The following is a 21,000-nucleotide window of genomic DNA, read 5'->3' as shown; positions in this document are numbered from 1 at the left end:
TGTCTAATATTAATTTATACGGTTTTGTATATAAAAAAAATGTTTTAGTTAAGTATAAGATTTGTAATGGCAAAATTTTATTAAAATTTTGGTATAAATTTTTATGCCTTATACATTTATACAGTTTATTTATTATTTTTTTAAATTTGTATAATATTGTAAAAACATGCATTGCACTGTATACATATGGAATAATTCTATGGCTCCGGCCTTTGTTACAAAATAATGATTTTCGTTAAAGAGAGTTTGATTATTTAAATCAAAATGCTCGGTTTTAGAAGGCGGTATTAAAAAAGACATATTGTACCAAGAGGTGATAGAGATTTTAATATTTCGATAGGTATCTCGCAAGAATATATTCTATGCACGATCACTCAAATTAAACTTGCGGCGCACGAAGCATACTTGTTGTTAGTTTCCTCTATACGCTGTATAGGACACAGACCAAAACAAAGTTCTTCCCCGGAAATGGGGTAAATGTCTCATGATTACATGAAGACTTCTTGAAATTTTTAATTTCTTTCTTGAAATTCTTTATTTATTTTGTAATTTTCTTTGCTTATAATATATATAACAAAATTTATGTTTTTCTTCCATATAAAATAACTTATATATAAAATATATTATATATATTATATATATATATATATATATATATATATATATATAATTAATAATATATTATTATTAAGCTTTACATTAGATCATGTTACTTACTCCATTTAATTTATTACTTATTGCTTGTTATTCATATAATCATTGCCTCAACAAGTTGCAATCACTTCTGTCTCTGAACGAGTTCCAATTATTGGAGATATCGTAATAAGAAATCTTATCTTACATCGAGTAATATTTTAAAGCCTTTATGACAAGAAATCACATCTCTGATAAGAAATTACGGACAGAGAAGAAGGAGGATAGCAAGAAAACTAACCATAAAAAATGCTCTAAATATAAAAGCTATATCTTATAGAACTTGAACTGTACGCGTCATTTACATAATGCACGACGTTAACAAAGTTCCCTTTTACAACTTGCATCAATCATGAATCAACGTAGGTATAATCCCCAAGCAATTTTCATAGTTCATATTTTAATGACGTTTTTATAATTATTTTAAAGAGTGACAATGTAGGTTGGATGACTGTCTATTGCTGATTTAACTTTTAATTAAGTAAATGATTTAGCAGTGCATTTAAATAACCCGCTTCGCGTTGCGGCTTAATTGCCATGTAAAAAAGTTGCAGTTTTATTTCCATTTCCGTAATTATTACGACTAGACGTAAAAAATTTAGGATTACGTAACTCGCACTAATTTCATCTCGTCAGCTTTATAAAAAATATTTCTCTTAAAAGTCGCACATGCATATAATTTAAATCGAAGGGCAAATTCATGCACTGGCAAATATCGTTTTGATTTCTACTAATTGGAAATAATTATAATAGTAATTTCGCCAACTTCTCCTTGTAAACTTTATATTTACAACATCATTTAACTAAAATTAAAAATTTTATTTTTTATTTTTTCAGGATAAATTTTAATGTTTACTTTATTTTAATTTTTTTCCTATACATATAATCATAATATTGTTATTTGTTTTGAAGCAAAGTTACATAAAAATGCTTTAGTTTTATATCTTCTTTTAACTAAATAAATTGATATTTTGTAATTGATTTTTTTCTATCATTAGAAATTGAATAATTAATTATTATTCTTTTAAACAATTTTTAAGATAAGATATTTTAGTAGAGTTAATGTTAAAAATACATTAAATATCAAAATAAAAAGTTTATTGAAAATCAACTGATAAATGTTTTGTTATCTTTTTCCTTCTATATTTAATATCCGATAAATCCAATTGACATATCGACATTATAACGATTGTTATATAACGACTGTTAGTTGAAATGACATGTATATATAATAAATACGTGTAACTGATCATCTTTCTCATTTCAATTTGCTGCTACGCGATTAATATATTTTATTTATTCGACATAAAATTCATATCATTCGCAATATTTGTAAAATATCTTTTCATGTCAAAAATGTAAGATTGTAGCAAAATGGCGAGCATGGGATCTAAATCGAGGATACAAAGGCGTGTCTCTGAGAAGATACGGAGAGGAGAATAATGCCGTTACCACTGGCTTTTTACAGAGAACTAGTGAGCGCACGTAAAAAGTATTGTTCACGATGAGAGAAAAAAAGTACTGCGGAGAAACACAACAAGCCATAGGCATCTTTCTAATGGAAACCGACAGGACATCGACGACATTCTTCTCATCGTCATTCTAACGTTGAAAGCATGCGCGCTGAATAGTAATTCAATCAGCATCGACTTTCCATTGGACCTTTAGCACTCAATTTTCAAAGACTCGCTTTGTAAATCAGGATCCTTTAATTAAGGTAGAAAACGTAAGTAATTTTGCTAATATCATTGCAGGTACGTATTGTTCTATACTTTTATTTTTATTTATATTATTACAATTTCTGTTTTTCTTTCTTTTTCATTTCTAAGAGATATTTATATTATTAAATGTAATAAATTCAAATTTTTCAATTTGTTTACTGTTAAACAAAAATTCTTTGAATCTATAACTCTTTCAATAAATAAAATATACGAGTAGTATATTAATACTTATTATTTTATTATATTATCTATTATATTATATTATCTATTATATTATCTTTATAATTCAATACTTATAATTTCATTATATTATCTATAATCACATAAATACATATAATTATATATTCATTTTTTCAAAAACTAGTTAATACTAACTATGATAAAAAATTTCTACCCAATGAAATACTTGCTTTTATTATTTTATTTCTTTTTCTTTTATTTCTTTTTTGCTATATTATTTAAATAAGTTCGCATTATATGCGGTAATTAAATTTTGCGTGTCGCATAATATTTCCAAAGCTGACATAATCTATTTGATTACTTGTAATTTGTTTAATTGTTATTTAATGACTTCTTTGCAGCGTGCTGCAAAGTTACGTTAGTCCGCCGCCGGTTTTCTTAAGATTAATCGTGCAGTGATAAGCGGAGGTAAAACCAAGCGATAAGATTTCTTACTGGGTGATAAATTAAAAATAAAACAGGTTACATGAACATTTTTATGCGTCGTTGCTGTCACAATTTGTTGGCCCTATAAAAAATAACTATAGTAATTTCCTTGTCAATTATATGAAATTAATAAATTATATTAGTCAATTAAATTACTTAATAAATTTCATATATATATATAAAACAAAAATCTTTTAATTGAATTATAAATATTTTTTACGATTGGTTAAAAAGATGATTATTTAATATAATTTTATAATTTGTTAATAAATTTATATAATATACAAAAATTTCAGCAATTTTTCAGCAAAAATTAAATTAATAAATATGACTCACAAGTTTGTATAAATACATCAATTTGTTAATTTATAAAAGTGATTTTAAATATATGCGCGCAATTTAAAATAAACTTTATAAATTATTATTTAATTATTTTAAGTTTGTTGTTTATGTAGTATTCGTTTACGATATAAGTGTATAGTGCAAAAAAAAACAATGTAAAAAATGCAAATCAGCGAAAGTATTAGTTTCAAAATTGTATATTCCTTTATTTTAGCATTTATATATGTTAAATAAGAATTTTTTTTATAGCGAATTTGGTTGGATGCACTAGTATGCACTAGGTATACAGAGATTAAAGATTATCGTATAAAAATTTACAATATAAAAATAAATAGTTAAAATATTAAAATAATTATAATAATATGAATTATTATTATTATTCGTTATTTATTATCATTATTTAAGAATAATAATAATAACTTCTAGTATTAATTAGTTTACTTCTTTGATTACTTATGCCATTAGAAATTTGTATACAATTACCTTTATGTGCATCAGTGTGTACTAGTGCATCCAACCGAATTCGCTTAATAACTACGTATGAAAGTGGCGTTTCTTTTATTGCATAAAATGTTTTGAAATAGCTTGCCTAGATCTTCCGGGATTCAACTTGTAAGAGAACATGGTTATTTTACACTCCCTACAGAGATTAAAGCTTCGAAATCATTCATTGGAGCGAAGTATGTTACTCGTGGATAGTTTCATTGTTGGTTCTTTCTTTTATTCTCAGTATTCGCGCGTATTGTCTTCTTTTTCAAAAGATCAAAATATTCGAGTTGTCCTATAGAAACTAACCACTGAACAGAAAATATGTCATTATATATGTATAAAATATTTTAGTTTTAAGTATTATTTTTGTCTTTTAATTACATAGAATTTTATGCGTCAAAAACAATAGGCAAGTTTGCATAATTTATCTTAACATTTGCTTAAATAAAAGATAACCGTTAATTACTCGTTCCGTTTCCTTTCATTAAGAATTTATATAATAGACTCTATTTCGTTGAAACAAAAAATTTATAGATTTTATTATGCGCTTTGTTTCTGTAAGCTACAGATTTTAAATTCCATGGATTTGTGAGATTATGTTTTCATTATAAATATTTATCAAATTTATATTTCAATATATTTTTAATAAAATAATTTTTTTTAATAGAATATTTTTAATATTATATTATATTTTTATTTATTTTTATTTATTTAGAGAACCTTTGTATTAATGGATTATAATATAATTCATGTATTCAATTTTTATATTTCTGAAATTTTGTAATCAAAATTTAGATTAATCTATGTATATGTTTGGTGCTGTGATTCTACAATAATTGTAAATCTATATTATATTAATGCAGTAGTTAAAACAAATTTATAATATTTTTAATTTAATTTTATTCGTTTGAGAATGTGTTGTTCATAATTTAATATATTATAGAAAGTTTATATATAAATAAAAATTATTTTAAATAAAATAATATATAAACTTGTAATTTAAAATAACGCAGATAATAATTTTAGTTTGAATCCTCAGATGTACAATGTTTTTCGGATTTTGCAGATTGCTATAGAATTTAGTAGTCGAAAATAAAATAGATTAAATTAAATGTGTCTTGACACATCGTATGTGTCAAACATTGATATTCCACTGGAATATGTACAATGTTTGTTTTCAAGATAATCCTGAGCTTCGTGCCAAATCGAATTCACTGACGAGAGAGGAAATAAGTGGGCACACGTCTTCGTTACGATGGACGGTCAGCCTCGATATCGTATTTCAGGAGCACGCCTCTTCGTCCAGCTTGTTAAGCGCGCCCCACTGCGCTAATTTATACAAAGCAGCAGGGCCGTATATTCCGACGGAATACAGTATTAATAAACGGCTCTTGCGCATATCTCGGGAGGCCATCGAGGGCGGTTTTAAGCTCCTGACGTGTATATGTGTGTTTCGCCGCGGATGACGTTTCTCGATGTCGTGGGCGACTGAAGCCAGATATAATTCTGCTCTCTGTCCCTTTCGTCCTTCAAATTAGTTTTCGACGATCGTGGCACGTCGATGATGCATTCTAATGATATTTTAGAAGAATATTTTAGAAGAATCGAGAGCTCGAATACGCACGATAAGAATCAATTGGATTGTGCAAATTAACTTTAATTTTTAAAAATATTAAAAAAAAATGAAATAAAAAGAGTCTGTGATAGCTATAATAAATAAACGCAGAACAAGTATGTATATTCCGGCTGGATTTGTTGCGTTCTTTGTTTTTATGAGAAGTAAAAAACAATTTTTGCCGTTTGAAAAATAAACGTGGAGCAATAATGAATAAAAAAGTAAACGAATAAAATATTAGTGATGGTCGAAGGATCTTTCGTTTTTGCAATTAAGCAATTAAGCAGTTTGCGAAAAAAATTTACTCTCAACAAATAATTCTTGCATTATTACAGAAAAATTATTTCTTCATAATGGCTACAATCTTTCACGGATTATTGAAAAAAAAAAAAAAACATATTATTGACGCATTGTATTAGCCAACGACGTCAGTTAGAAATAATAAGCAGATAGATTCTCTTCTCGCGTGTAAACAATAATAAAAAAATTATATAGCAAGCTGCACGAGGCAAGTAAAAATATAACTGGAACGTGCAAGTTCTTGATTTCCACTTGATTGCTTACGCAAACATTTGCATTTTATGAGAAATAAATAATATAAACAGATAAATAGATTATAAATATTTTAAACAGATTAAAGATATAAATAGATCTATTTCTGTTCTCTCTTGCAACATTCTTAATTACACTATTTTGAATTTATAAATTTTTATATTTTTTATTTTATCTTGCACACATTTATAATTTTTTATAATATTTTTTTAACGTTAATAAAATATTAATGCTAAAAAGAAATGTTTAATGTTATACCCATTACTTTAAATGAACTCTCATTAATATTTTCTAGTAAAATTTTTTCATCGAAATTCTTTTTCAGAATCAAATTAAGTCGGTGGTAGCGACAAGTGTTAGGTAGCCAATATTTCATTCCTTTGGATAGTACTCTTCCTTTAATTCAAAGTCTTTTATGGAATTTCTCTTAAGATCGTTATCGAGATATTCACGAAGGAATCTTTCGAGAGAGAAAAAAGTATATATTGTGATTAAGATTAAAAGCTGCAACTACATCATCTGCATTTTAATTCTCTCCAGAATTCACCTGTCGCAGTATATTAAGATTGTGCTAAATCATAAGATAAATCATAAAATTGTACGTTACATTTCTTGTTTCAACATTATAAATTTAAGAATTTTAAGAATTTTTTTTCAACTTTTATAATATTCTTTATCTTATTATTATATACAATTTAATCTTAAAATATAATCAAAATATTTTTATGATATTTATAATTCAAAAAGTAAATTATATAAAGATAGAAAAATAAAAAAGAAAAAGAGAAAAAAAGAAAAATTATTTTTCTACTAAAAATAATATATTAGATTTAAAGAACTGATTTATTTAAATAATAAGTTAAACAGTTTTTCTTTGGTAAGAAAGAAGAAAGTTAAAGATGATTTCATACTGTAACTGGTTTTCTTTTACAGCAAAAACATTATTTCTCATTTCTATCGCGCTGCATTGGGTGATTTTCCTGAATTCTATTAATAAATTTATTCTGCGGCACCTTTTCTTGCTTTGTCAAAGACAGAGCCTTTGATATCCCTCTCATCAACCGTATATTATTCGCTCTCTTCGTTGTTAATTCGGTCGCCCTACTTCTCCTGCTTTCCCGCCCCCTCTCGATTGATCGATTTAATATCCGTCTTTACATCTGTCCGTACCTTCTCCCTGCGCGAATCCCAATTTTTCACCCTTCACTCGGCCCCGAAGGAAAAAAAAGACGAGAAATTTTACGCGGCCGTGACGACGAGCTTACCCTCGTGGAGATATTAAAAGTATCTTGGGGGACCTTGGTTGTTTCACCTGGACGACTTCTGGAAATCGAGGCAAACTACCGCGTCTAACTTCGCGAGCGACCTTTTATCGAGTCTAACAATTTATCCTACCATGGAGCAGAAGTCTTATCATGAAATCAGGGGATTAATTTTTTTCCGGTGGCGCAATAAAAATAAAATTTTTTTTCTCATAATAAAATTTCATGTACGACAATTAAAGTAACGTAGGTGCTCAAAAGGTTATTTAAAAATATTGTTGGAAACATTGGAAGATTATTTATCATAAAGTTACTTTGTATATTCATAAAAATAAAAATAAAAAAATTTTTAGTATTTTAAAGATACAATAAAATCAACAATTTATTATATTTTAATATTTCTTTAAAGCTTAAAATAATGCTCAGGAACATTTACATTTAAATATTTTATAATTTTAAAGTACATGTAAATTCCGTAGGAAACTATTACATAACAAATATATGTACATGACATAACATCAAAATTCTCTTAAAGTATCTCTTAAAATCGTGTATAGAAATGCTAAATCAACGGAATTTGGAATAAAATTAAAAATAATATGTTTTTAAAGTACTTATTTTTACCTAAAGAAATATCTCTTTATCAGAAAAAGGATGTTTTTTTTCACAATTTAAATGTCTGCTCACGAACGTTCTTCAAAGAAAATCCGCACAGATCATCTAATCTAACGTAATACTGTCGATAAAAAACTTTTTTGACAGGATCTTATCCTGAAAATGGAAATATTCGTCGAAGGTATATAGGGACTCGAGAGAGATCGGAAAGTCACGTCCGTTTAACATTGCCTTTCATATAAGTTCTTTTATCTTGACTGCCGGACGTGCTGCCATACATTTCTTAAGACTGCTTTTGTCCACCTACCATTATTTCCATTAAGGGGGCTAGATTTTTGATGCCGTCTCTGCGGGATAAACCGCCGGTGGTCGACATCGATCAGGGAGCTAGGTGTATCATGCTGATAAACAATGTATATCGACGATGGCTATTCGCACCCCACAGTGAAAGCCATACGATCAGCTCTGCTATCACAACTTTTCATTTATTTATAAAATATATGAAATATATCACGTCACAATGAAATATAACACGTCCATCTCTTTTCACACACATTTGACCTTTGCACTAATTTATCTGTATCTAATTTTCCCGCTGATAACGCACTGCAAAAAATATTTGTATTTAATAATATCTATTTTCTCTTTCTTTTTGCTTATTTTAATAAATAAAATAAAATCGTAAAATCGTATAAATACAAACTAAAATAAAATTGTAACGTAAAATAAAATCGTCTACGTAAAACTTTTGAGTTAAAGCTACTCACATAATTGTAGAAAAGAAATATAAACATAAAATAATAATTATTTAACTCTGTGTACAAAAATTAATATTTTAAAACATAATTTAGATATTGCTTTCTCCCTCCTTTATTTGCTCCTTTCTCTTGTTTGCTTAAAATATATTTTAATTTTTTGTATGCCTTACTTTCTTTAAATAGCGATTTATTTCTTACTTCAATATATGGTATTGACAAGATCGTGAAGATCAAAAAGAAAAATTTTATTTCATTCTTTTCGATGACACACATACATATGTATATATGCACAATGTTCGATCTGATAATACTTCTAGCAATACTCTGCGGATTTGTGAAGCGCGAAAAAGTTATGCTTCGCTGCTCTCGAAAATGATTTAAGAAACTCCTGCTATTGCGTTATGGGATTCTGCAAAAATACTTTGCAGAAGCAACTGACTATCCTTTATTGATGCATTAAGACGGTTCATGCTAGTTTTCTCGACAAAACGTGCGATAAAAGAAACTTTTTGCTGTTCGTTAGCGTATGTGATCGCTTCGATGTAATACTTTATTTCTACCGTATATATATTCTATACTTTACAATATCCACTATGATATTGATGCAATAAAGCAGTGCTCAATGGCATTAAAGTTTTATTAAAAGTAGGATTTGACAAAGCAGAGAAAATAAAAAACAATTAAATTTTAATGTAAAAATTATTCATTGATTTACACATTTTCTTTATTTCACTTATTTTAATATATTTCTAATTTTAATCTAATTCCAAATTTATTCCGTTATTATGCTATGTTATTGCAATAATAGGCATATTATAATAATAAATATATTATAACAATAGACATATTATAATAATTATCTAATAAATATTTTTAATATAGTAGAATATGATTATAAATATTTAATAAATATTTTTAATATAATAGAATACGTTTAAAATACAATATAAATGCAGTGATTTCTTGCATATTTAATTATATTAAATTTGCCGATTAAAATATATTGATAAATAGCTATTTTTTTTAAATATGTTTAACAGATTTATAAAATATAAAATTTTTTTATTTCAGTTTATTTGTTTTTATTGTTTCAATTTTACTCAAGAAAATAATATATATTGGTTTGATAAATATAAGTATATATTTGTGTCCAATTAGTTAGAAATAAAGAATGAAAATTACTACATCATGATAAAATTTTGCAGGATATTATGTATAAGAAATAAATAAGGATCGTCTTTAAAAGATAAAAATTTGTCGTTTAATAATGTGTTCAATAACTGTGTTGTGTATGTATGTGTGTCAGCTATCATTACAATTACTGAGAGAAATTTAGGAATTGGGACTGAAACCTGCTGGTAAAAGACTCCACATGTAACGCAATAGCCGTAAAACAGGATGCTATAAAGAATCATACAGGCAAATGCTACTCTTTTCTTTCCGATATTTTCCTAGCATGTTACACTTGGTCGCTTTTATATTATATTCTACAAGTAAACGCGACACTTGTTGGCTCTCCTTTGCACACGATCGCACTCTAAATGCTAAATTTACACAATCTGTATAACGCAAGTAATGTAAGCAAGGGGTAAGAGAAATTGCACTGCGTTTGTTAGTTGATTATAAATAAAATGATATAAATGTGACTAAAAAAAATGTTATTAAAATTAATTTTCAAATTAAATACTATAAAACGTGCGTTGTAAAATAAAATTGCTGTAAAATTATTGTAATTAATTTGTAAAAATTAATAAATATTAAATAATAACAATAATATTAAATAATAATAATAATAATAAATTATTAATTTTAAAAATATTTTATAATAATCAATATCATAAATAGAATATTAAAGCATTCTGTGCTAACAATAGCTAGATTTAAAATTTTTATATATGCAAAGAAAATTTGTAAAAATTTTATTACAAATATTTATTCGCTGCAATTATCCTGAGTTTAACCGCAATCAATATTGTCTTGTGAGGTTGAAATTTTTTTATCTCTCTGAAATAGATATCTTTCATCGAAAAATCATGGATGGGTCTCGATATCTCGTAATTTTAATTGGCCGGTTAGAATATTAATGCGGAATAAAATTAGTATCTCTGTTAAAATGTTCTTTAAGAAATTTGATTCGCTCAGTTAAAATCCTTACTTGCCTCAAAATGAGATCAGCTAACCCTACTACGATTCGCTCCATAATTCGCTCCAGCGAGATCAGAGCAAAAGCTTTGCGAAGCTTTATTCGTAGTAAATATTTTATGACGGTTGTTGGAAAGTGAAATAACGTTTGCATTACGTCCGTCGTAATAATCTTTGATGTATAGAAAGTCTGTAATTTTCCTACCAAACCTTACATTGCAATCGATATTAACTCTTTATAAAAAAGTCGTAATATATCATATATATATATATATATATATATATATATATATATATATATATATATACTTCATTACAAAGTTATTACTGGCAAGATAAACTAAGAATGCTATTTAAATAAATGCCGGATTGCGTGTCAAACTCAAATTATTTTATTTGTATGACGTTAGCTTTAAAACTACTAAGTTTTATCAAGAAATGTACTGCGGACTTTTATAAAATAAGATATTTTTATTTATTATTAAAAAAAATTAGAAAAAGAATGTTAATTTACTTTTAGAATTTATTTATGATAAATATGCTTCAAGCAATATTAATTTTCCATACATTTGAAAAATTTAAGTTGTTAAAAAATTTTTTTTTTTAATCATTAATGACGTAAAGATATTAAAACATTATTGACATTCTATCATTTTTTTATTGTAGAAAAACTCTTTTTTATTTTAATACAAAAGATATCATTCCGTTCACCAAATACACACCCTCCATATAAATATGTATATTTAAAGGAAATTTTATCCATTGTAACATTTTGTAAATAGTGACAATTGTCAATGATGTTGCATTTAGGATCGTCGCAATGCTCCTTGACAATTTCAAGGATCCTTTATCGGCACGCTGCTAGCAACGCAGTTTCCAACATTAATTGCCAACAACGGCTCTATCCCTGAAGAGCCTTTTAACAACAACCTGACAATCCTTGAACTTTGGTCAAGTTGCAGAAAGCATTTGAATTAACAAATTAAAATTGCTATAATTCCGACACATTTTAATTTTACATACTACAGATATACACAATACAAAAGAAAGTTGTAACATTCTCTTTACTTTTTTAAGCCGCTTCAGATACTCACGTTAAATCCGAGCTTAAAAAAATATTTAAAAAAATCAGATCAATATTAAATCGATAATATTGAGTTTCTGAATAATGATTATATTACATTATTTTCGCAAAAAAGCAGTTTTTTCTAAAATAAATGTATTAGAGCGCACATAGTGTTTAATTTATTATTTTTATATCCACATTTCAATTTCAAATAAAAATATATCAGCATATAAGAACAAGATGACCTATATCAACTAAGAAGAGGATGTTTGAGTTTATCCCGTTTTCAAGGACCATAATGTCCCATTTTATGAACAGAATGGATTTCCATATAAGACGCTTTTTGTTAAAATTTTATGAAGCTTTACGGAGCATTCTCCGTTTTCATAAGGCATCGCGGAAAATCGCCGCATAAACGATAAATGCACCGTAAAAGTACGGGGGTCGACGCTTTAAAAGTCTTTTCAGAAAGTTTTTTTTTTATGATCCCGTTGCTGACCATGCTACGAAGTTAATTCGCTGTTCCGGAGTTGCGACGGTTATTTTCGACGGTCTTTTTTGTACCTGTTATGGACCACCATTTCCGGGTGTTTTCCACTTTTACGAACGTTCGCCAGTTACTTGTCCTTTTACGTCTCGTTTGTAATTTCATCCGTGCAGCTATTTTGTCTCTCTCTTTCCATTTATTCTGCTTTGCAGTCATATGACGCAAATTAAAGAGCAACGTTCATATAAATTATTATCGATCGGAAATTATGGCGGCGAGTCCATTAGGCGCTTCGACGCACGTTAGCATATGGAGTAGCTTTCTCTTGTAATAAGCTCAAGATGTTTACTGCTGATATTCAATAATTCAAAATGATAATAATTTTGCAAATTTCAACATAACAATTGATAAAGTAATAATAAAAATTAATAAAATATGCAATAATTTACAATAAATATTTATAAATATTTAATTTTTACACTGCCTTTAATATCCGTAAAAAGAAGTAAAACTTTAAACATATAAAAAATAAAAAAACGTGAAAATTGAATAATTGAAAATAAATATTAAGAATTAAATTAAATACTCAAATATTAGGGATTAAATTAAATATTAAGAATTAAATTAAATACTAAGAATTAAATTAAATATTCAAATATTTGAAAGATCCCAGATGTTACAAATATTTAATATCTATCAAACTAAATCGAGATTTTTTTACAATGTCTTTTTTTTTATTAAATTCTCTTGATTGTTTCTTTTTATATAACAAGAAACATTCAGAAATCCTTTGAGCTTCTAGTAGATGTTCTTAAAGAAAGAAGAATTGCTAAAACTTTTAATATACGAACACGTTCCACCCATATCCGTCTTCATTTTCCTTAGGCTTTCGGCAATTTACGAGCAGCCTTAATGTGATTATGGCCACAATATAGTATATCGATAGGCGTTTCTTCGGCTTGTCGTAAATTCTCATTAACTGTAAAGTTTATAAGTATTCCAGAGTAAGCATTGCTTGCAACGCAATTTCCTTGTGCAATTATCTGATAATAACATGTATCTTTAACTCGTAAAAAACTGTTGTAAAATAATATTTAAATTAGTTGGCATTTTTCACCGTTTGCTCAAAGCTTTTTTTATATTAATAATATTGATATTTGATAAACTTTTAAATTTATTTTAATAAGTAAATAGAATTAATAATAAAATGTATTCAAATAAAAAATAGAATAATTAAACTTTTATTTAATTAATCACGAGAGATACTGACAATGAGTTTTAACTCAAACGATATAAAAATATGATAACCAATTTTAAAAATTTTGCTTAAATCTTGAGAGATTAAATGGACAAATAACTGCGAATTGACAGTTTTGCGTCTAAATTTGCACCATGTTGTGGTGGCCTAATTGCAAATTAGACAAGCGCCGATATTGCCTTGGCAGGTCGCTATAGTTTCAAGCTATTAAAATGCCGTTTTAAAACAAAGTTCGTAAAATCGCGAAAAAAGCTATTGGTGATAAAGGATAAAATAAATTTTATAAAAATGAGAAGATGAGAATTCTCAATCCATATAAATATTTTGAAATATAGTATACGAATTAATTTGCGCCACTAATTTCGTCATGTATCTTCAACAGTAATATAGTTTTTGCATTTTGAAATATAGAAAGACAAAAGAGGACAACAATGACAGACGTGAAGCAAAATTAGGGAAATACCATTTATGACATTTTGTCTCAAAACATATACAAGAAAAAAATATATAATATGTAAATGTATTTCTTCCATATATGGTCTTTTGTTGCGCATTTACATTTCAGAAGTTATTATGTTCTTAATATATTTCCTTGTATTTCGGAATATATCATATAGTAAGTATTTATTATAATAAAAGAAAAAATATCTGTTTTATAAAGTTCTTGTACGTATTTAACAAAGTAATAATATATCCGTTATATTATTAATATTAATATTAAAAGCTGTAACGAACAATTTACGGTGTAATGAAATCACAATTTGCTTGTTATAATGTTTAACAGTATTTAATTACTTGGATTATATTTACATATTGTCTAAAATTGATTTCAATGGGCGTTAATTTTCCATAAATGCTCTCTCTATTAATTGATGATAAAAGAGCACTTTATACGATCGTTGCAATACCGTTGCGTGTTAGTATTTAATCTCTATTACTATTTTAGAACTGAAATATGTCTCAATATATTTGTTTCATGTTGAAGATATATTTCACATAAATTTTACATATATATGTAAAAAAGATTTACGTGATTATCTCTATTCTAAAAAATTTTTAAACACTAATATATATAGATAAATAGCCGATACTCGTAATATAACATCAATTGTTGATATTAAACTGATCGAACAGTTAACACAAGAAATTGTCGATTAAACAAGAGGTATATTGTATCAACGTACACCTGTGTTCTCGAACGGATCGATAGACATACGCTCGAGCACAATTAGATAAGGTTCGATCTCTCGTAGAGATGTTTACAAGCTTGTTTACAATCGAGGAGCGGATAGAAAAGAGATAACTACTCGGCTTATATCTTTATCTGCAAAAAAACATTAACGCACATCGACTACAATATTTGTTTATTCCTCTAAATCCTATCGCCTTTGAAGGACTCTTCTAACATCAAAAGCTTTTCTCGAAACAATTACATTCTGCTGACAGAATAGAGTTTTGTAACTAATCTTTCTGAATGTTTATATCGTATGCTAAAGAAAAAAATATGTATAATTCTTTTAAAATAATTTATCTTTAAATTACTAAAAAATTTAAAACATCTAAAAGTAGCTTTAGCTAAATTTTTGAAAAATTAAAATATTTTTTAAAATTAATTTAAAATTAATTTATTGAAAGAATGAAAAGAATAAAAATTTATTAGAGAGTTTTGGGAATATTTTTTATGTAACAAATAAAAATTTAATAATAGGTTAGGTTCTGATGAGACAAAAAAACATATCTTGACATAAAATAATATTTCATCACATAAATATGGATTATAGATCTATATATAATAAGAAATATTTTAAAATTAAAAAGCTTTTTTCTAAAGTCTAGAACATTTTCGTTTAAGATAAACTAACTACTTTTGTTTAAATTGCGTCAATCCGGATTCTATGAAAAAAGTAATAAGTGAGCAGTTTTATTATCCGTGACTTTTCTCTTGAGGGAAAGTTAGACAAACGTCACAAAGAACGTTTTCTGCAATAATAAGCAAATTTATGTTTCTCTGAACACGCATTTCGTTGTAATGTATCATAATGATCATTGGAGAAAAATATTCTGATTTGTAAAAGCTTATACGTTTTACTTAAATTATCTTAAACTTATTTTTTATCGTTTTGTGTCATTTGTTTTTAAATCTTTTTAAAGTATACAAATAATCCAATAAATATAGTTCTGCTGCACAGAGATTTTACAGGCTAAAAGAATCTGATCGATGTTATTTCCGATCGAAAGAAGAAGCTACAAACATATAGAGATATAAAATTTTAATTTACACAATTTAATATCTAAGAAAATTCAAAATATCATAAGCATTTAAAAATGTAAAGTATATAATTAAATTAAAAACCCTCGTAAATGTAAAGTCTTATGAAGCGACAATTGTTATATTATAATATAATTAATCGATATTAATTATAATAAATGTTATAATAAAAAACAAAAATAAAATTGTATTAAAGATTTATTACATAATGCTTTTATTTGACACTTCTTTTATTAAGATTTTTTCAGTGTGACATCTTAAAGAAATTTTAACTTTTAGATTGCATTCACGTCATTGTGTAATATACAGCTAAAAGTCATGTAATAAATGTCAGATATAAACTAATTGTCAGTATAATGAAGAATTAGAATTCAACAGTTTAAGAAAATTAATGAAGGGAAGCAAATGAATGAAGCACAGAATACTACTTGCATACAAAATGAGATACGAAGTATATTGGCCGGTCGCCAAGCGTTAAATCACGGATTAAATCCTTGTTAAAGGGAGATCAAATGCAAGTGTCGTGAGAAGCAATATGCTGCTACTGACAGCATATTTGTAAGACATCTTGCGTTATACATAAAACACAGTCTCTTGTACTTCCATATTTCGAAAAAAAATGGAAAGTTTCGTGAGTAAATACGAAACGCAATAATGTTATGTCACCGAAGCAGTACAAATGTCGTCTTTCATTACAATCTAATGCACTTTCTATTTTCTTCCTTCATGCGGGTTCTTCGTCAGCGTCATCAGCATTGATTAAATTACACCTGCTGTGTTTAACTTCATTTGCCAGTCTCGAGTAAGTTGTCTCAGCGGGAGACACGTCATTTTATCTAGGACGACGAGCGATCTTTTATTAAGAATAAGCTAGGGAGTGACTAGAATTGTAATCCGGTATATTGTTGTTGTTTAATTACTGTTAAAAGTCATTGTATTAACATACAGTGAATTTATATACATGCCAAAGTATACTATTAATTTTTATTTTATTTAATTTAAATGTATCGGTTTCCGTTTCTGAAGATCTAGGAAACGTTGTGATATATCGATACGAGAATATCACATCCCCGTGCAGATTGAGCGTTCCGGAATTCGGTAAACGGCGAATAGCTTTTGTTGATCTGAAGTCAGTTTCGTGGGATCCCGGGCCTCGAGAATGCTTCTACAAAGGATGTCATGCTGGAAGAGTGCCTTTGATTACGGTGGCTTCTACCGACCCTACGAGCGAATTGAGGTCACCGAATGGCCAGGCCTCGATATATCTTTTCTCTTTGACGAAAGGGGGGTAGTTCTCGGATTCGGAACAAATGATAGATTCTTTTCATCGGCCGGCTTTGAAAATCGCTGCAATTTTTTATAGTGCACACGATAAAAAGTCATTTCTTTGTTGTCGCGTCGTCTAAAAAATATTTATTTAAACGAATAAATCAAATTTTTTTATTCTCTATCTAGATTCACTTTTTGTAACTTTATGCATGCATTCTCACGATTTGTCAAATTTAGGAATATGCCATCTTCACAAATCATATTTGCAGCAGCTGTATTTTTCAAATATTGATAAAAAAATTAAAATAATATTTATTGCTAAAGTAATAAAACATTTTTAATTTATATGTACATTAAATATACACATGTTTGCACATTTCTATATTAAATACTTTTTAAATTAAACTTTTTGATATTTTTCACAAAATATTAAATATATACTAAGTAAACGTAACAACAATAATTGTTTTTATATGAAAAAATAATTAAAAATTTTTCACCAAAATACTATATTTAATAATAATTTAATTAAAGATAAATAAATTTTTTTGACTTATTATAACAAATAAATTTATAATAAATAAAGTTTTCTTAGAATATCACGGATCCACATTTTCTCTTGTTGAATATTACATAGTCATGAGCTTTCATCTCAGTGAGCTTTGTGCAAATAAATCAATTTGTGCAGCATTTTGCCGCATACGGATATATCTTGAGGAAATATGGTACGTGATAAACGCACATACAGCGCAGATTTGCAATGAAAGAGCGTGAGTTATGCATCAACTTCACGCGCTTTTATTGCGTAATAAAAAAGAGAAGAGTTTGTTGTGTACAAAGTTCAAAGGACAACGAGTTAAGATGCGTATTATTCCTGTACTTATTCTCGCCCGGAAGAATCATGATAATAAAATTTGCATATAAAATTCTGCAAGAAGAAAATAAAATATAATAAAGAAATGAATAAAAAAAAAAAACATTTTATTCCTATAATCGTTGTTAATCGTTGATTCGAGTAAAGTATCACGTTGCCAAATTTCATAAATAATACATTTTATGTAATAGAGCACAAAGTAAATTTCTGTCTAAAATTTAAATTAAAATGGCGTAAAATAAATGTCTAGCTTTGTAAAATTTAATATAAATATAGAGAAAAAGAAAGTGCGAGAAAAAAAATGTATAAATAATATATTATATTAATTTTAAAGAAAGATAACGTTGTTTATTTGCTCTTAGAAAATAGATAAAATAAAGATTAATTATTTTGATGTTATCATTTACTATTTTTTTATGCATTTTTATTAAGCAATCTAAAAATATTTTGTACCTAAATGTGTAATATTACTGTTTATTTTTCCTGCATATAAACAATTAATCAAGCGATTATCGGTTTACAGAGATCACAATAAAAATCTAATCATTGCGTTGATTGTGCATCTATTTTGTAATTCTATTTCTGGAGTTTTCCAGTTTCATATAGAAATACCAAGCGAGAAGAAATCCAATCTGATAGAAGCGCTCACCGAGAGTGTAGAAGAGAATAGGAAAAAAAAGGATATGGGCTTCAAAAAAAGATTAAAAATTCGTTGAATAATCGATTGTGTCTATACATATGCAACGAACCAACTTGGAAAAATTCGCAAAGCGTTGCAGCGGGCTTATTAAATGTGTATTCGCCGCGATGCGCACGTGAAAAGTTTTATGAAGAAAATATCATTACCTTACTTCGTGCTTTTCTCTCACCTTGCTCGGTCTACGGTTCACCGCTGCGTTTGCATTAGCGGACCTCCGAAGAAAGAGTGAAATGCATTTGAAAAGTGTCGCGCGATACTCGCGTCTCTGTTCCTGAAACGTTCTTCGATAAAAGCGGAAGATGAGAACGTAGTTAACCGGAAAGCTTAGCGCGCAGTGCCGACGTAAACCCAATTAAAACGTTGAATGGCTAGCTAGCGCGACGGAGGCAGTGTCTTCCCGGAAATCCGATTGAGTGCATTTGAAACTGCATCAAGAGCATTCCGGATATTTAGTCGCCGAGGTTCGACGACTAAGCGATCAAATGAAATTATTCGCTTGAGCGCGCGAGAGAGAATGCGCTGTCGAACGTTACCGATAAGAAAAGCGAGCTTCGAAATATTACTACATTTCACAAATTACGATAATTTGATAGAACTGGGTTGCGTTGGTCGCATTTGTCTTTCGAGAGTCTATAATTTGAACCCTAGATGTAATTGATCAGTTGCATTAATTAGTTGTATACCGTCATTAAGATTGTAGCAGTTATATGTACTCCGATAAATTAAACCTATTCTTTTTAAAAAATTTTATATATTGTATAATGTTGTGTAATATTGTCTGAGTTCTCAATGTAAATTTACGACATGTTTGTTAGCACTGTTTCATTATTAACTGTTTCATTATTAATTGTTCTAATTAAGCATTGTTCTCATTATTATCGCCAATAACGGATTCGTTGTATTATGTTGTGAGAATATTGGTCTCACCTGTTATATCTTCATGCTTTCGAATAAACAGCAGTTCATATTTCTTGCGATGTATTTGATATAAGAGACTGGAAACGTGACAATCCCTTGGCGCTACAAAATGTGTGCTCGTTACTCAGGCAACTTACCCGGAAGTGGCTTGTATGTCGACCTCCGGCCAGGATGGTCTACGACGGCAGAACATAAGAGGCGGTCGATCGCTGGATCCGCCGCTTCGACGAAAAGACCCGACTCGCCTCGGCGATGTGGCGCCACTTCCTGTCGCAGGGTGCACAGTCAATCCCGGAGCGGAAGTGCACTCGAGAGTGCGTCGACGTGTCGAGAGAGAGCGCGTATGCGACGTGACGGTTCCTGGCGGTGGCACAACCTGAAAAAAAAAAATTAATTAATTAATTTAGAAAAATCCCATGTAAAAAACTGTGATATGTGTTCTACATAATTAATGATGATAATAACAATAATAATAGTAATCTCTGTTATTAAATTTAATTCATAAGTATTACAATTAAAAATCGAGCATCCACTTAAAAACTTAACAATGTAATAAAAATTAGCAAATATTGTATTTATATAACGAGAAAATAATTGGATATTAAAACTGAGAATAACTTTCTTTTGTGTAAAAAACATTTATCTACTTTTAATGTAATGGTCATTTAACGAACACATTAATTTAAATGTCAATATACCAATAAATGTATTGTTAGGAATGTTCTTTTTTGTTGGTATCGGCAAATCATTTTTCTATATGTATTGACATAAAAGTTGATAAATTCTCTCTTTATTCGTTTATTCAACAAATAATGCTTCAACAAATTATCAGAGTGTTTGCAGCGATACGTCATTATACTTTCAGTAGAACGATGCATTATTGATAATATTTGCTCAAATATGTTTACGTAATAATACCTGTCATATTCGATATAAATTGTCTCTCTATTGCATTATACATAAAATCGATAATTAAATGCGTTCTTAGAATTTTTCCTGATATACGAAAAATTTAATATTGTTCTAAATATATCTATATTTCTAATATCGCGGAAAATAATGTTGCAAAAAAATTAAATTTTTTATATTTGCATAAATTAGCGCTGATGTAACAAACAGTTAATTGCTCTTTGCTTCAGATGCACATTGATAATCAATGAATTGAGTTTTTTGTTACATGGATAATAACGGCCGCATTTCCTCGGATTGTAACATGTCCTCTTTAATGTCATTTTTCTTAAATTCTTTAATCAAGAGAAACTGTCGTCTTTTAGTCAATTTCGTTCTTAAAAGGAGTTAATTTT

At 28.0% G+C, this 21,000-nt stretch overlaps 1 protein-coding gene across 3 annotated transcripts in view; it reads right to left on the bottom strand.

The window, feature by feature from the left end:
* The window catches only part of LOC126849606 (BAI1-associated protein 3), a 74,473-nt gene that overhangs the window by 20,386 nt on the left and 33,087 nt on the right, over nucleotides 1–21,000 (bottom strand). For all 3 annotated transcript variants that reach the window (XM_050591593.1, XM_050591602.1, XM_050591610.1), the window contains exon 3: nucleotides 19,834–20,072. In XM_050591593.1, coding sequence (XP_050447550.1) covers nucleotides 19,834–20,072 — 239 coding nt within the window. The remainder of the gene's footprint in view (nucleotides 1–19,833; nucleotides 20,073–21,000) is intronic.

The sequence above is a fragment of the Cataglyphis hispanica genome, chromosome 1 (assembly GCF_021464435.1).
Source record: "Cataglyphis hispanica isolate Lineage 1 chromosome 1, ULB_Chis1_1.0, whole genome shotgun sequence".
Taxonomy (NCBI): Eukaryota; Metazoa; Arthropoda; class Insecta; order Hymenoptera; family Formicidae; genus Cataglyphis; species Cataglyphis hispanica.
Note: the sequence above shows the minus strand (reverse complement) of the source record. Positions and strands in the feature narration are given on the sequence as shown.